Raw genomic sequence first — 18,857 nt, 5'->3', positions numbered from 1 at the left:
GCCTGTGTTCTCTCCTAAGTGCACTGTTATTCATTCTCTCTCTCTCTCTCTCTCTCTCTCTCTCTCTCTCTCTCTCTCTCTCTCTCTCTCTCTGCCCCCAACCCCCAATCAAAACTTATAAATGTTATATTTGTTTAAAAAAAACTTTATATCTGTCCAGATAATTCCAATGTACAATCCATTATGAGAGCCACTGCTCAAACCATTAAATAAATCTAACTGTACCTCTTCCTTACTGGATGTACTTAATTTTTTTTATTGAGGTTCTGTGATTTACAATACTATTAATAATGGTTTCTTGTGCACATATTACAACCACCACACTTCACCAGTGTACCCGCCGCTCTCCCCCAATGCTGTTCCCTTTCAAATTCCACTCAGTATACTGTTTCATCCATTTTGCTGCAAATTGCACGATTCTGTTCTTTTATTTTTTATTTTTATTTTATTGTGTATATGTACACAACTTCTTGATTCATTCATTGGTAGTTGGGCTTTTGAATTGCTTCCATATCCTAGCTATCATACTAAGCACAATGACAAATATGGATGTGCATAAATTCTTTTGAACTATTTTTGTGTTTGGGGGAAAGATTCTAAGAAGCTGTATTGCTGTGTCATATGGGAGTTCTAGTCCTAATTTTTGGAGAGTTCCTTGCTGGAGGTACTTTCATAAGTATACTTACCAACTTCAAAATTACATCTTAAATTTGAATAATGCTACTCTTAAATAACCTTCAGGTTTTTCTTAGAAAAATTTCTAGTCTCCAGAAAAAAAAAAGTTGTTCTTATAATTTTTTTTCTATTTTTGTCAAAACAAAATGATCCCCATGATAGGTTAAAGTCATACACTTGGCTTATTCTTTGGAGGCTTCTATCAACACAGCTGAATAAGATCTTGAAACACCAATTTTTGCAGCAGAGCTTACCACTTTTTCCATAGAAAACAGTCAGCACCAGGCTCTGAAATTCATTTTTCTCTATCCAAATACTCTGGGTATAACAGATAAGGAATGCACAACTCTGCTGTAAAGTAGGTGTGTGAAACAATTCTGTTGGGAAATGGATGTGTGCACTCAGAAGCGTTTTTCTAAATTGGCAAACTTATTGCTGTTATTTTTTAAAGTGTAGTTTAGGTAATGAGCTGGATTGATAGCACAGCGGGTAAGGCGTTTGCCTTGCACGGGGCTGACCTGGCCACCTGAGTTTGATTCCTCCACCCCTCTCGGAGAGCCTGGCAAGCTACCGAGAGTACCTCGCCCGCACGACAAAGCCTGGCAAGCTACCCGTGACGTATTCGATATGCCAAACACAGTAACAACAAGTCTCATAATGGAGACGTTACTGGGCCCGCTTGAGCAAATCAATGAACAATGGGAGGACACTACTAGTGCTAGTTTAGGTATAATGGGCTGGAGCGATAGCACAGCGGGTATGGAGATTGCCTTGCACGCAGCCGACCGGCTTCGATTCCTCCGTTCCTCTGAGAATCTGGCAAGCTACTGAGAGTATCCCAGTATCTTGCATGGCAGAACCTGACAAGCTACCCATGGTGTATTCGATATGCCAAAAATAGTAACAATAAATCTCACAATAGAGACGTTATGGGTGCCTGCTCCAGCAAATCAATGAACAACGGGAGGATAGTGCTAGTGCTAGTTTAGGTAATATGTAATGTTAACCTTTATGGTTTCGATGTACAAAAACTAACTGCATCTTCACCACCACAAATCAGCAAATGCTCCCCCCCCCTTTTTTTTTTATTTTTTCAGGTCACATCTGGTGATACTCAGGTCTTATCTCTGGCTCTAAGCTCAGGTATCACCTCTGGCAGGGCTTAGGGAAGTATATGGGAACCGGGGATTGAACCCAGGTCAGCTGCATGAAAGGCAAGCATCTTACACACTATATTATAGTTTGGCCCCTTGGCAAATTGCTTTTTACAACAGTGTTTGAGAGTACCATGAAGCTCTGAAGAGAAATGGTTGTAGTATCTTAGATTGTGTGAGACAAGTCTAAATGTCTCCCAGGATTATTTTGGAATCCTTTCTCAATTTACTAGCATAGTCTTTTAAAAAATGTAAATCATTCAGAGCTTTCAATAGTGCAATGCTTAGACCACTGCTTTGGAAGCCTATGGTCACAAGTTCAAATTCCAGTGTCCTGCATGGACCTCCAGTGCCACTGAAAAGACATTGAGTACTACTAGGTGTGGCAAATCCAGATATATTTAAATATATATTAATTCATATATATGAATTATATGCATAATTCATATAAATATGAATTCATTCTCATATATACATATATACATATACATATATATGAATGAATTCTGAGACATTCTAAATCTTCTCACCACTCTAATTTAATCCATATTAATTTTTTTTTCTGGCCACTCCCAGCAATGCTCAGGCTTACTCCTGGCTCTGTATTAAGGAGATTATATGTGTTTCCAGGGAACAAACCCAGGTTGGTTAGGTGCATGGCAAGTGCCATACTTGCTGTACTCTTTCTCTAGACCCCAAACAATATTTTTTTATCTACTTTAAGTCAATTAAGAGTGTTAAATATTTCTTCCTTCAATGGTCTATATAAAAAGCTCATAAGTATTCTGGTGACTTCTTCCAAATGACAAGTTTTAAGGGTATGCGGAAATATTTGCTGACCCTTATCTGTTAAGTACAGAGATACATTAGCACCTACAGCTGTAATTGACTCAGAAGCAGAGCAGAGTTTACCATTAAGTACCAACTATCACTTCAGAGAATAAAACATTCAGTTAAAAAATAAAAACCGAATTTGGTTTAGCAATTACAACAGTCATTGTACTACAAAAACTTTCTAAGATGCATAAGGGATGTAACTTAAGATGCTGGGCCATCTGAACATTTATCTTTTATCAATTTAAACCTAACGCAAAATCACAATTTCCTATTCAAACAAAAAACTCTGCAGGGATGGGAGAGTGAGTAAATATTGGGAGGCTTTTATTTTTATTTGGGGGGGGGGCACACCCAGTTGTACTCAGAGCATACTGCTGGCTCTGTACTCAGAGATCACTCCTCATCAGCTTGGAGAACCACACGAGGTGCTGAGGTTGGAACCCAGTTGGCTGCGTGCAAAGCAAGCGCCCTACCTGATGTACTCTCACTCCAGGCCTAAGTACAATTTTTTTTTGGTACAAATAAATGCAATAATAGCAGACTTTAAATATTTAATTTTACAATAGGGTTCTCAGGCCTTCCTAGATTTCAAGATAAGCAAGCAAGGAAACAGAGAAAAAGTTTGTTTTATTGGTATTTAGACTGAGCACAGTTTCATTCAAATAAAAGAGAAATTTAACTAATCTAACTGAATATAACATATAAACATTTTTGTTTCTATTTTGTCATCATAAGATTGTGTTCATGCAAGTGCAATCATCAAAACTTTCCTTTCAATGAGCATATATCATAGCACCACCTTTTATTTGCAGTACATGATGTAAGTTTCATTGTCAAACATATCTGGCTTTAGCAATGTAAACATGTGCTACAAGTAAACTTTAAAAGGTAAAAGTTGGTATTAATAAATCAAAAAGAAAAACTGAACATCACCACATGATATAATTAAAAAAATTACTATATAATACTGTTTTAATAAGAACAACTTAATAATTTCACAAAAGAGGCAGAAACAAAAATTATTGTGTAAACTCCCAAAACAGAGTTAAAATACTGAAGAATATTAAGTAAAGTTTACCTCAGAAAAACAAGGGAAAACAACAAAATCATGTAGTGAAAACCAAATTTGTTTTAGTAGTCAAAACAGTCATTTTACTGCAAAAGCTTTCTAAAATGTATGCTGGCAAAATGATGTCTTTTCTATCTCACTTTGGGGGATAAAATATCACATTTAATCACCGAAGTTAGGTACTTTCTGAGACTTTTGCATTTACTGTCAGCTGTAGGTCTGATACCTTACAAAACTTCTCAACTTAAATTATTTCTCCAAATGGCCGAAAACATTATCTTCATGAAAATCACCATAAACTCAAAAAATTCCTAAACAAATAATCATAAAAATAAATCTGCCATAACAAAGTAAATATAGAATAAGTGTGTACATTAATGCTGAAAATCTCAAAAAAATATTCAATGAACAGAAAAAAAAAACGTTCATCTTTATCATTACAGATGATGATTTTGTTCACTTTCTGGCCAAAATTAAGAAACAAGTTTTCAAAAAGTCAGTAAGAATAATCAGTGCCACTTTGGAGTTGTCTGCAATATACAAATGAGTTGGGACTCTGCAGTGCAAGGCAGACTATTTTTACGCTTTAACATAATAAAATTTTATAGACTTCAAATTTCTAACACCAGTTATAATACTGAGGCAAGCAAAAAAAATTTGTTCTTATCGCTCTTATATCCCAGCTAAATCTACAAAAGTGAACATTTCCCCATATTTTGTCTAAAACCACACTAAGAGTCTAGAGTGATCTCCGTTGGTTTCCACAGATAAAATGAAACGAGGAAAAAAAAAAGAGAACCAAAATATTTCATCATCTTCAGTGTCCCTAATATGTTTAACACTTCAAGCAGCACTTGATACCGCAAGCTTCTTCAAGTGATCCATGAAAACTTGTAAACTAACATCATCTGTGAGAATAGGTGCTCCAGATTCCTAGAGGAACAGAAAGATATTTTCTATGAGTAATACAAAGAGGGACGATTGAAAATGTGTAAGTAATGTGGAAGCAAATATTTAAAGCACAGGAAACTTATTTACAGTAGAATACCCATGTTCCTATTGTGTAACAAGGACTCCCAACTGGCCATATCCCTAGTTCCTCAGAAGAGGAGTCTCTACCGGTAAAATTTCAGGATCTCCTGAGATCACACCTGAGCTTAGGCTGAGGTAAGTGACCCACGATGGGGGCCAGGAACCAGAAAGACTAAGGCTTTATAATACCCCAAAATAAAGCAGTCAGACTGAGTTCAATTATAGAACCAATGATTCAATCCCAAGAATCACTGCCCCAAATTCTAGACACCAAAACTCGGTAGTATTTTCTGTTTGAAAACAAGCAGAGGCACCTGAGTGGGCAGCAGGGCTAAGGGCCTCATCCCCAATGAGCACAGTCCACACTAATCCAAGTACTCAATTTCTATTGTAATTGCTGGTGTTAGAATGAGCTCAGTGGGAAGGAATTTTTCCAATAGAGACCAGACCCAGTGGATTTCCTTGTGGGCCAGGTCTACTAATGCTTGCCTGGCAATGGAGTGCCATTGAGATGCAGAGGTTCTGGCCACTAAGGCTGCACCTTAGGACCATGAGTGTCAGAGCTCAGATCAGACACAGGGCCTCTAACAAATGCTCTATCACTTGAGTTACCTCCCCTAACTCCAACTTAATTTTTTAAGGAGGAAGGGAGGAGGTGGGGGGCATGAAAGTGGGCCACACCTGGCTGTGTTAAGGACTTACATCTAGCTCTGAGCTAAGGTACCCTGGGCAAGACTTAGATACGCAGTGCCAGGGATGCCCGGGAAGCCCGGTTGGCCACATGCAAGGAAAACACCTTACCCGCTGTACTATCACTCCAGTCCCCATATTGGTATTTTTATCACTTACTAAGGAGTAGGGTTGGAGAGATAACACAGCGGGCAGGGCATTTGCCTTGCATGCGACCGACCCGGGTTCAATTCCTCCATCCCTCCCGAGAGCCCCACAAGCTACCGAGAGTATCCCACCCGCATGGCAGAGCCTGGAAAGCTCTCCCCCATGGTGTATTTGAAATGCCAAAAACAGTAACAAGTCTCACAATGCAGACATTACTGGTGCCCGGTCAAGCAAATTGATGAACAACAGGAGGACAGTGCTACAATGCTACAGTGCTACTAAGAAGTCTCCCAAGGTAAAATTATTGTTGACTACTCACTAAAGTAAAATTGCAACTGTACATATTTTAACAGAAATGCTAGTAGTGAAGAAAATTTATGTGTATATATAACATATATATTTTATATATATATATATTTTTTTTTTTTTTCTTTCCAGTAGCCAAAGAAAGCAGGTAGATTTAAGCAAAGTACACTCCATGGAGAATAGAATGTTGACAGCACAATAGGACATTGTGGTCAACCCACCTTTAGCACAAGACACTCCAGACAGCCGGAGTGGGGCAACCCTGTGAACTGCAGTCAACTGACATCACTTTTATTAAATGATGCTTAGAAATTTTCAAATCATTTTCACTGATTCCTGTAGGTTCTAAGCAATTAACGAGAATTAATAAGGGGTATTCCTAACTTCCTTTTTAAAAAGTAAAATACTTTTACTTTTGAAGCATAAGAGAAAAGAAAAAACTCAATAATAATAATAAAAAGAAGTACAAACCCCAAGCTGGGATATGGATGAATTTCAAATGTAATGCACCTAACTTATATTTTAATAAAAACTGTATTGACAGAATGACCTTGGTAATATAGTCCTCAAAACTAAGTTTTATTACATGAAGAAAAACGTTTTCTAGAACATTGTATAATCAGGTTTTAAAATCTTCACCTAATACTCAAGTTCTTATATAATCAGTAAATATAAAGAGTCTAAATCAGGGAAATTATGTAATTTTCAAGCTAGTAAATTGGTGAAAATGTGAGAAAAGCATTTATAGATCCTGCAGTTCTGTATGACATAACCAGAGGCACAGTCACCTCTCTTGAATAAAGGAAAATCCATTTTATTATGTACTTTCATGTGTTTGTTTAAAGAACTGAAAACTTTATGATAGAAAACAGCAACTGCACTATGAATGCCAAAGTTTAATGGAATCATTTTGCTTGTGCTCAAATCCTGGCTCTGCCACTCACTGCCTGTGTTACTACAAGGAGACCACTTAAGTGCTCTGTGTCTTTTCAGCTGAAAATTAAGAATAATAACTGAAACTATTTCATCTGATTGATGTAATAGTTAAATAATGTAAAACAAATAGAAAGATACCTGAGACAGGTATACAACAAACTTTAGCTTCGATTATTACCTCTTGAAAAATATGACTAATACTTTTCCATGTTCTACATCCATATTTAACACAAAGAAGCAATCTTCTCAAATATATGACAAATTAAAAATAACCTGGCAGCTCCTAAATTTTACTTTATATTACTATTCCTGACTTGCCCCACCCCATCCCACTCCCCATTTTTTTTGATTCTTCAATAATTTTATTTAATACGTAGGTACAGAAAAAATACAAATAATGATAAATGTTGGAGGAAGTGAAGCAGTGTTAATTTATTTAAATTAAAACTATTTTATATATTAATATATTTCAAGTGCAACCTCTTATAATTTCCCTCAATTTTGAGGTAGGAATGACAATATACAATATACAATTTTGGATGTATTGTTGTGAGGACCAGGGTTACTATATCAAGAAAGTCACAGAAGCTAAATTCAATTATTAGTAATACTTATTATAAAATAATTTTAAATTTTTATTAGTGAAACACCATGAGGTACAGTTGTAAACTTACAAATTTTTGTGCTTGGGTTTCAGTTATACAATGATCAAGTACCCATTCCTCCACCAGTGCCCATTCTCCACCCCCACCAATCCCAGTATCCCTCCTACCCCCCCATCCCCTCATCCCACCCTGCCTCTATGGCAGGGCATTCCCTTTTGTTCTCTCTCTCCTATTGGGTGCTGTGGTTTGCAAAAGAGACATTGGGTGGCAATCATGTTCGGTCTGTAGTTTACTTTCAGCATGCATCTCCCATCCTGGGCGGATCTTCCCAACACCTTTTATTTGGTGCTCCCTTCTCTATCTGAGCTGCCTTTACCCCTAAAGTGTGCGGGTGGGCTCCAAGCCCTGGAGTGAACCTCCTGGTATTTATGACAGCTATTCTTGGGGGTTAGTCTCCTATTCTGTTACTTTATATTCCCCAGATGAATGCAATCTTTCTATGTCTGTCCCTCTCTTTCTGGCTCATTTCGCTTAGCATGATATTTTCCATGTAGAGGCCGGCAAGCTACCAGGCTCAGTATCTCGCCTGCACGGCAAAGCCTGGAAAGCTACCTGTGACATATTCAATATGCCAAACACAGTAACAAGTCTCATGATGGAGATGTTACTGGGCCCGCTCGAGCAAATCAATGAACAACGGGAGCATTGTGACCGTGACCTCAATCCACTTAATCTCAGAGATTCATTTCCCTGGGCTATATGTGTGTGTGTGTGTGTGTGTGTGTGTGTGTGTGTATGTGTGTGTAGGAATTTTACATAATAACTCAGTGTTATCAAACATTTGCTACTGGTTTTCCCTTTTTTTGGGGGGTCATACCCAGCAATGCACAGGGGTTAACTCCTGCTCTCAGGAATTACTCCTGGAGGCGCTCAGGGGACCATATAGGATGCTGGGAGTCGAACCCGGGCCACCAGGTGCCAGGCAACCACCCTACCCACCCTACCCGCTGTGCTATCACTCCAGCCCCTAGTTTTCCCTTTAAAGCATGCTGAGGATTAGACAGAAAGATCTAAGCTTGAATCAGCCTGTGAAGTGCTTTCAGCACAGCCATAACAATAGTGTTGCACTCGTGCCCTCTTCAGGCCATCCAGAGAACACAACACCAGATACATGGATCTCTGACCAAAGAAAAACTAATGCATTTCTTAGATGCTGTCATTTTAAGTGAAATGACTTGCTAACAAAATTATCAATTTACCTTAATGACTGAAGATTTGGATTTTCAGGTCAGATTCACGTGGATAGTATGCCATGAGCAAGCTATATGATTTAAGAAAGGTTCAATTCCTCCGCCCCTCCCGGACAACCGGCAAGCAGCACTGCCTAGCAGGCCTGAGCCTTCTCAATTTTAGTTTTTGTTTGTTTGGGGGCCAAACCCAGGGATGCTTGGGGCTTGCTTCCGGCTCTGTGCTCAGGGATCACTTCTGGTGGTGTTCAGGGGGCCATATGAGATGCCAGGGATTAAAATCGGTCAGCTGTGTGCAAGACAAGCTTCGTACCTGCTGTACTATCTCTTCAACCCTCCATCCCAATTTTTTTTTTTATTCTTTTCAATCACCTACATTGTTGCGTTAATTTATTTTTATCAGCGAATCACTGTGGGGTACAGATAAAAACTTACGAACTTTTGTGTTTGCATTACAGTCATACAATGATCGTTTACCCATCCAGGGTGCATTCTCTCCCACCTTTGTTCCCTGTATCCCTCCCACCACCCCCACCCTGCCTCAGTGGCAGAGCATTCCCTTTTATTCTCTCTCCTTTTCCCACCCAATTTTTTAAAAAAGACTCTCTACTACATTTCCCCTGAGCCTCAGTCTCTACAGTCTAAATTCTGGGGGTAGGGGTGGGGAGAGAGAGAGAAAAAGAGAGGAGTGGAGAGAGAGAGAAAAAAAGAGAGGAAAGGAGGGAAGGAGAGGAAGGGAGGGAGAGAGGGAGAGACCGAGAATATCCTGTCCACACAGTAGAACCTGGCAAGCTACCTGTGATGTATTCGATATGCCAAAAACAGTAACTAGTCTCACAATGGATTTGCCCACTCGAGCAAATCGATGAAAAATGGAAGGACAGTGCTACAGTCCTACTTAACTTTTATAAAAGTCCCTATTTTTTTTTCTGGTTTTATATTTTTGTTTTATTCTATTTATAGGAGAGCCTTGAGAGCAGTGTTCAGGCGGGGCACAAAAGCAATTCTCGGTGCTACTCAGCCAGCGACACCAGCAGTGGTGCTGGAGCCTGAGGATGTAATGCTGTTTGGGCCACACCAGATGTGCTCAGGGGCCTCCAGGACCAAACCCGGAGATGCTGGAGAGATAGTGCAGTGCCAAGCATCAAACCCAAATCAGGTACAAGCTATGTCTGCACCCTCATCATTGTACTACCTCCCATTCCCCTCTACATCCTTTTTGATGTGGGTAAAAATACCCACATCAGAGAAGTGCTTTGCCAATTAAGAGTTCAGTGAACTGGAGAGATAGATCATAGGCAAAGTACAGGCTTAGCACTTGGGAGGTCCCAATTCAATGCCTGGCACTACATAGTCTCCTCTTAGTCACAAAGAGAAGACAGAGCTGGTATTAGCCCCCAAGCCCTGTTGGCTGTGACCTAAAAACAAGAGGGAAAAAAAAAGTATCATTTGTGCCAGAGTCAGAACAGTGAGTAGGGTACTTGCTTAGTATGTGGATGACTCAGGTTCAATTCCTGGCATTCCACATGATCCCCGAGTACTGCCAGAAGAGATCCCTAGGTGCAGAGCCAGGACTAAGTCCTGATCATTGCCAGGTATGGCCCAAAATGCCAAATAAAATAAAATTAAAAACTAGCATAGATCCCGAGAGATCGTATAGGAGGTAGGGTTCTTGCCTTGCACAAAGCAGACCCAAATTCAATCCCCAAGCCCCGTCAGGAGTAATCCCTACGCAAAGACAGGAGTAAACCCAACATACCACCAGTGTGGCACAAAAACAAAAACAAATCATAGATTCAGAGAAAGAACTGTTTATTATGCCTCTAACATCACTAACTCCAGCAATAATAATAATCTTCAAACTTCTGTTTTTGGACCACATCTAGCTGTTCTCAGGCTTACTCCTGGCTCTGCACTCAGGAATTATTCCTGGCAGTGCTTAGGGGACCATATGGGAACCATATGAGAAGCCGGGAATCAAACCCAGTTGGCTACATGCAAGGAAAACACCCTACCCACTGCACTTCTGCTCTAGCCCCTAATCTTCAAACTTTTAAACTTCAAATTTTTAAATAGGTTTTCTTTTCTACTTGAAATAACTTTATTTTTTTCCACTAATTTCAAGGAAAACTAATAGTACTACTGAGTACCGCAATGCATACCAAGCAAGTATATCTAAACTCTGTAATAGGAAAGAAAGCCAAAAAAAAGTGAAGTAACTTGCAGAGTCTGCATTTTTAACTGCCAGCCTAAAACAAAGTTTCTCCATTCTTAATAATTCAACAAGTTCTTTATTTTATAAGTCTACCAACAACTCAGTTTTGTAATTTAAACCCAGGAAAACCAAGGGGGTAGTCATTTTCATATTCTAGGAAACTTAGTCACAAAAAGACTAAAGCAATACTCACTCAGCTGACTAGAATTAAGAATAAAGAAGACTGACCCATGACACTCTCCATACTCCCACCTCTCACATAATATTATGCCAGGCCTTTTTGTTCCCCTAGTAAGTGAAAGAGGCTTGGTGAAAATGAAAATGATCCATTTTTTGAGCATAAGTTTTTTCTCTCACCCATGCTATGTTCCCTTTTCATAATCCTGAGTAGTTCTTTCCCTTGCTCCAGAACTCCCTCACCTTTCAGGACTTTTAGATCTTGCACCCAATTTATTTATCACAAAGGCATATTCATCCTCAACTTTTCACAGACCTCTTATACCATTTATCCCCAGTAGAACTATTATATTCAACAAAAGATGTTGAAAGATTTTGGCGAAGTCAGAAATGAAAATGGCAATAAGTTTAAGTAATTTATAAACAAATGAAAGAGGCAAAAAGAAATGAAAGCTAGGAATACGACACAAATCCAATCACTCAGCACAAAGGTTTCCTGTAGGCAGTGAATTCTGAATTCAGTGTTCAGGGATAACCAAGTTATTACAGGGGTGATGGGGACAGAGTGTCAGAGATAAAAACCTGTGTAAGTATTCAAATTGGTATAAGAAATCCAGTATGACTAAAAAGACAGAGCAAAAAAGAGAAAAATGTATTTGATTTACAGGATAAAAGATTCTCAACAGCCACATAAAGAGTTTCTAGAACTCAATAAGGAGCTGTTGCAGCAGACAAGTAGTGCGATGACTAAGAAGTGCTCAGAGGGAGACCATTTGATCAATGACAGAACGGAGGAAGAAGCTGAAGCACTGAGTCCAAGTAATTTCAACAGATCATGTAGATAGGAACAAGGCTTGTTAGAGACTGGGAAAGGAGGGAATAGTCAAACTGCTTTTGACAATTAGTGGCAGAAGACAGAAAATATAAATGACTAGAGATTAAAGACTTGGAGGTTGAGAGAGCATACAATGGGGTTCCTTGTAATGACAGGAATTTCAGGAAGAACATGATGGTACGGAAGAGCTAAGAAAAATCTGGGATATGCTGATTATAAAATGCCTACAGGAAACTCAAGGGCTATGCAGCAGTCACAGAAACTCAAATACAGGGTCAAAGAGATGGCACAGAGGTTAAGGTGCTTGCCTTGCATCCACCCAATTCAATCCCTGCCATATGATCACCCAAGCACCATTAAGAGTAATCCCTGAGCATAGGGCCAGTATTAAGTTCAAAGAACAGCTGAGAATGGCCCAAACACACACACACATACACACACACACACACACACACACACACACACCCCTCCCAAAGAAAAATTCATCTATTAACTCAGTATATAACCAAACACGGCATGGAGCCAGGAACACACACACACACACACATACACACACACCCCTCCCCCCCAAAAAAATTCATCTATTAACTCAGTATATAACCAAACATGGCATGGACCCAGGAACACACACACACACACACACACACACACACACACACACACACACACACACACCTCCAAAAGAAAAATTCATCTCTATTAACTCAGTGTTTACCTATTAACTCAGTGTATAACCAAACACAGAGGTTTGAAGATCTTCTCATTCTGTTTTTGCAAAAAATGATCTGCTTTGTTACCAATGCTTAACCACCACAGTGATTATGATGCTTCCTGAGTTCTAATATTTATCAACCCACCATTCTAGTAGTAAATGTCTCTTTTCTGTGCTGCTTTTTTGTTCATTTTGTTCATACTCTCTCCTGCTGCCACCAAGTGGATTCTTTTGTTCTTCCATTTTTATTAGTTTTGTTTCTGGGCTTTTTTGTTTTCTTTTGTCATTTTTTGTTGGTGTGGGGGGGGGGGGTGAGGGGGGCAACTAGGAGGAGACTCCAGCCTACTCCCATCTCTGCACTCAGGAATCATTACTCCTAGCAGGGTTTAGGGGATCACATGTGTGCCAAGGATCAAACCCAGATAGGTTTACATTGCAAGCTCCCTACACACTGTACAGATAGTGGGTAGCCCCCATCTTCCTCTTCTAGAACCCACTTTATATATTCCCCTAAAAGCAAACACGCCATTTGCCTGGTATTTTAATTACTTAAGTACGTATATTATCTTTAGTAGTATACTTGTAGTTCTTCAAATGCAGGTGATCACTGGGTTAAAGCACCAATACAGTAGAGTCCTACATAAGGATACTTGATAACTGTTGATATATTATACCAAGCAGTCCTAAGACTTCTAAGGAATTAAGACAAATTAATAATAACTAGGGCTACGGCAGCCGGAGACCTCCAGGACCAGCCACCACCATGCTGAGACCACTCTCCGCACACCTGAAGGTACTGGCAGAGGGACAAAGCCACGCGGGTTCCGGGGCCGAGACCTCCAAGCCTACTCGAATTGGAGTCGAGCATCTTCCACCCAGATCCTCCAAATTCCAGTAGGCGGGGGTCACACCCACCACCTGGCCCCCTGGCGCCGTGTAATCCCATCAGCGGCCAAGACTCAGAGACTATAAAATCCAGATCCCGGACGAGAGCAGTGCAGTCTCTGCCCCCGCGCCTCGGTGTTCCTTCCCGGAGTCCCTTGGAGGGGAGCGGGTTGAGCTTTCCTCCCCGCCCCGGCCAGGGCTACGGCAGCCGGAGACCTCCAGGACCAGCCACCACCATGCTGAGACCACTCTCCGCACACCTGAAGGTACTGGCAGAGGGACAAAGCCACGCGGGTTCCGGGGCCGAGACCTCCAAGCCTACTCGAATTGGAGTCGAGCATCTTCCACCCAGATCCTCCAAATTCCAGTAGGCGGGGGTCACACCCACCACCTGGCCCCCTGGCGCCGTGTAATCCCATCAGCGGCCAAGACTCAGAGACTATAAAATCCAGATCCCGGACGAGAGCAGTGCAGTCTCTGCCCCCGCGCCTCGGTGTTCCTTCCCGGAGTCCCTTGGAGGGGAGCGGGTTGAGCTTTCCTCCCCGCCCCGGCCAGGGCTACGGCAGCCGGAGACCTCCAGGACCAGCCACCACCATGCTGAGACCACTCTCCGCACACCTGAAGGTACTGGCAGAGGGACAAAGCCACGCGGGTTCCGGGGCCGAGACCTCCAAGCCTACTCGAATTGGAGTCGAGCATCTTCCACCCAGATCCTCCAAATTCCAGTAGGCGGGGGTCACACCCACCACCTGGCCCCCTGGCGCCGTGTAATCCCATCAGCGGCCAAGACTCAGAGACTATAAAATCCAGATCCCGGACGAGAGCAGTGCAGTCTCTGCCCCCGCGCCTCGGTGTTCCTTCCCGGAGTCCCTTGGAGGGGAGCGGGTTGAGCTTTCCTCCCCGCCCCGGCCAGGGCTACGGCAGCCGGAGACCTCCAGGACCAGCCACCACCATGCTGAGACCACTCTCCGCACACCTGAAGGTACTGGCAGAGGGACAAAGCCACGCGGGTTCCGGGGCCGAGACCTCCAAGCCTACTCGAATTGGAGTCGAGCATCTTCCACCCAGATCCTCCAAATTCCAGTAGGCGGGGGTCACACCCACCACCTGGCCCCCTGGCGCCGTGTAATCCCATCAGCGGCCAAGACTCAGAGACTATAAAATCCAGATCCCGGACGAGAGCAGTGCAGTCTCTGCCCCCGCGCCTCGGTGTTCCTTCCCGGAGTCCCTTGGAGGGGAGCGGGTTGAGCTTTCCTCCCCGCCCCGGCCAGGGCTACGGCAGCCGGAGACCTCCAGGACCAGCCACCACCATGCTGAGACCACTCTCCGCACACCTGAAGGTACTGGCAGAGGGACAAAGCCACGCGGGTTCCGGGGCCGAGACCTCCAAGCCTACTCGAATTGGAGTCGAGCATCTTCCACCCAGATCCTCCAAATTCCAGTAGGCGGGGGTCACACCCACCACCTGGCCCCCTGGCGCCGTGTAATCCCATCAGCGGCCAAGACTCAGAGACTATAAAATCCAGATCCCGGACGAGAGCAGTGCAGTCTCTGCCCCCGCGCCTCGGTGTTCCTTCCCGGAGTCCCTTGGAGGGGAGCGGGTTGAGCTTTCCTCCCCGCCCCGGCCAGGGCTACGGCAGCCGGAGACCTCCAGGACCAGCCACCACCATGCTGAGACCACTCTCCGCACACCTGAAGGTACTGGCAGAGGGACAAAGCCACGCGGGTTCCGGGGCCGAGACCTCCAAGCCTACTCGAATTGGAGTCGAGCATCTTCCACCCAGATCCTCCAAATTCCAGTAGGCGGGGGTCACACCCACCACCTGGCCCCCTGGCGCCGTGTAATCCCATCAGCGGCCAAGACTCAGAGACTATAAAATCCAGATCCCGGACGAGAGCAGTGCAGTCTCTGCCCCCGCGCCTCGGTGTTCCTTCCCGGAGTCCCTTGGAGGGGAGCGGGTTGAGCTTTCCTCCCCGCCCCGGCCAGGGCTACGGCAGCCGGAGACCTCCAGGACCAGCCACCACCATGCTGAGACCACTCTCCGCACACCTGAAGGTACTGGCAGAGGGACAAAGCCACGCGGGTTCCGGGGCCGAGACCTCCAAGCCTACTCGAATTGGAGTCGAGCATCTTCCACCCAGATCCTCCAAATTCCAGTAGGCGGGGGTCACACCCACCACCTGGCCCCCTGGCGCCGTGTAATCCCATCAGCGGCCAAGACTCAGAGACTATAAAATCCAGATCCCGGACGAGAGCAGTGCAGTCTCTGCCCCCGCGCCTCGGTGTTCCTTCCCGGAGTCCCTTGGAGGGGAGCGGGTTGAGCTTTCCTCCCCGCCCCGGCCAGGGCTACGGCAGCCGGAGACCTCCAGGACCAGCCACCACCATGCTGAGACCACTCTCCGCACACCTGAAGGTACTGGCAGAGGGACAAAGCCACGCGGGTTCCGGGGCCGAGACCTCCAAGCCTACTCGAATTGGAGTCGAGCATCTTCCACCCAGATCCTCCAAATTCCAGTAGGCGGGGGTCACACCCACCACCTGGCCCCCTGGCGCCGTGTAATCCCATCAGCGGCCAAGACTCAGAGACTATAAAATCCAGATCCCGGACGAGAGCAGTGCAGTCTCTGCCCCCGCGCCTCGGTGTTCCTTCCCGGAGTCCCTTGGAGGGGAGCGGGTTGAGCTTTCCTCCCCGCCCCGGCCAGGGCTACGGCAGCCGGAGACCTCCAGGACCAGCCACCACCATGCTGAGACCACTCTCCGCACACCTGAAGGTACTGGCAGAGGGACAAAGCCACGCGGGTTCCGGGGCCGAGACCTCCAAGCCTACTCGAATTGGAGTCGAGCATCTTCCACCCAGATCCTCCAAATTCCAGTAGGCGGGGGTCACACCCACCACCTGGCCCCCTGGCGCCGTGTAATCCCATCAGCGGCCAAGACTCAGAGACTATAAAATCCAGATCCCGGACGAGAGCAGTGCAGTCTCTGCCCCCGCGCCTCGGTGTTCCTTCCCGGAGTCCCTTGGAGGGGAGCGGGTTGAGCTTTCCTCCCCGCCCCGGCCAGGGCTACGGCAGCCGGAGACCTCCAGGACCAGCCACCACCATGCTGAGACCACTCTCCGCACACCTGAAGGTACTGGCAGAGGGACAAAGCCACGCGGGTTCCGGGGCCGAGACCTCCAAGCCTACTCGAATTGGAGTCGAGCATCTTCCACCCAGATCCTCCAAATTCCAGTAGGCGGGGGTCACACCCACCACCTGGCCCCCTGGCGCCGTGTAATCCCATCAGCGGCCAAGACTCAGAGACTATAAAATCCAGATCCCGGACGAGAGCAGTGCAGTCTCTGCCCCCGCGCCTCGGTGTTCCTTCCCGGAGTCCCTTGGAGGGGAGCGGGTTGAGCTTTCCTCCCCGCCCCGGCCAGGGCTACGGCAGCCGGAGACCTCCAGGACCAGCCACCACCATGCTGAGACCACTCTCCGCACACCTGAAGGTACTGGCAGAGGGACAAAGCCACGCGGGTTCCGGGGCCGAGACCTCCAAGCCTACTCGAATTGGAGTCGAGCATCTTCCACCCAGATCCTCCAAATTCCAGTAGGCGGGGGTCACACCCACCACCTGGCCCCCTGGCGCCGTGTAATCCCATCAGCGGCCAAGACTCAGAGACTATAAAATCCAGATCCCGGACGAGAGCAGTGCAGTCTCTGCCCCCGCGCCTCGGTGTTCCTTCCCGGAGTCCCTTGGAGGGGAGCGGGTTGAGCTTTCCTCCCCGCCCCGGCCAGGGCTACGGCAGCCGGAGACCTCCAGGACCAGCCACCACCATGCTGAGACCACTCTCCGCACACCTGAAGGTACTGGCAGAGGGACAAAGCCACGCGGGTTCCGGGGCCGAGACCTCCAAGCCTACTCGAATTGGAGTCGAGCATCTTCCACCCAGATCCTCCAAATTCCAGTAGGCGGGGGTCACACCCACCACCTGGCCCCCTGGCGCCGTGTAATCCCATCAGCGGCCAAGACTCAGAGACTATAAAATCCAGATCCCGGACGAGAGCAGTGCAGTCTCTGCCCCCGCGCCTCGGTGTTCCTTCCCGGAGTCCCTTGGAGGGGAGCGGGTTGAGCTTTCCTCCCCGCCCCGGCCAGGGCTACGGCAGCCGGAGACCTCCAGGACCAGCCACCACCATGCTGAGACCACTCTCCGCACACCTGAAGGTACTGGCAGAGGGACAAAGCCACGCGGGTTCCGGGGCCGAGACCTCCAAGCCTACTCGAATTGGAGTCGAGCATCTTCCACCCAGATCCTCCAAATTCCAGTAGGCGGGGGTCACACCCACCACCTGGCCCCCTGGCGCCGTGTAATCCCATCAGCGGCCAAGACTCAGAGACTATAAAATACAGATCCCGGAACCGCGCGGCCGCATTCGCGGCCGCGCGACATCTTATTATCTCATTCCTACTTTGGACAAACTTGCAGGCTGTCGAATGTAGCCTGCCCACAGGGCAGAGTCTGGCAAACTCCCCGTGGCCTACCAAATATGCCAAATACCAGTAACAATGATGGGTCTCATTCTCCTAAAGAGCCCTGAATATAATCTCAGGGCTAGGATGAAAGAGACGTTACTGGGGCCTGCTCGAGGCAATCGACGATTAACAGGATGATGAAATGAAATGAAAATGAAATAATAACTTGTAGGCTTTCAATCTGTCCTGCTCAACTATGATTCCTGATCTCTCCTGACTTATTCTGCTTTTTTATGGTTCATGACCTAGAATTAAGCCAAGATCATCTCTTTTCATCCTATATTATTTTTATTGCTTTTTTTGTCTCAGGGGTACAGGGCTAAACTTGCAATATGAAGAAGTTCAATTTGATATGAACACTAATTGCATTCACGATTCTTATTTTTCATTACTTTTACAACAGAAATTGTCACCAAATACATACTCAGTAAGAAGCTATAAACACAGAAATAATTTCCAATTCTATACTCACCTGTCCCCAGGCATACATATTATTATGAGTCTGTGAAGGGTTGACTTTTGAAAGCAGAAAACGAGCCTTTAAAATAAAGCAGAAATAACATTACACATCAAAATTAGATTTAGTTAATAATATACTCAACAAATACATTATGCCACATAAAATTATTTATTTTATCCAATATATCTTTAAATAAAGTTTGAGACATGAAGATCACTATATATTACAAATAAATGATAAACACAACTTTTCTCAAATCATCTATTTATAATAATCATTATAAGCCAAGTCAAAATATAAAATTTATGCATGAAAAAAATTAATGTATACAATGATGATGAATCATTGTGACATTTACTAAA

At 44.8% G+C, this 18,857-nt stretch overlaps 1 protein-coding gene across 1 annotated transcript in view; it reads right to left on the bottom strand.

The window, feature by feature from the left end:
• Window positions 1-3,273: 3,273 nt before the first annotated feature.
• Window positions 3,274-18,857, bottom strand: part of SEC23A (SEC23 homolog A, COPII coat complex component) — a 62,869-nt gene continuing 47,285 nt past the window's right edge. Inside the window, exons 19-20 of the mRNA XM_056133183.1 lie at window positions 18,508-18,573; window positions 3,274-4,668 (exon numbers count right to left, since the gene is read on the bottom strand). Coding sequence (XP_055989158.1) covers window positions 4,579-4,668; window positions 18,508-18,573 — 156 coding nt within the window. The 3' untranslated portion in view covers window positions 3,274-4,578. The remainder of the gene's footprint in view (window positions 4,669-18,507; window positions 18,574-18,857) is intronic.

The sequence above is a fragment of the Sorex fumeus genome, unplaced genomic scaffold (assembly GCF_029834395.1).
Source record: "Sorex fumeus unplaced genomic scaffold, SorFum_2.1 ptg000098l, whole genome shotgun sequence".
NCBI lineage: Eukaryota > Metazoa > Chordata > Mammalia > Eulipotyphla > Soricidae > Sorex > Sorex fumeus.
This window is presented reverse-complemented; position numbering and strand designations above follow the sequence as displayed.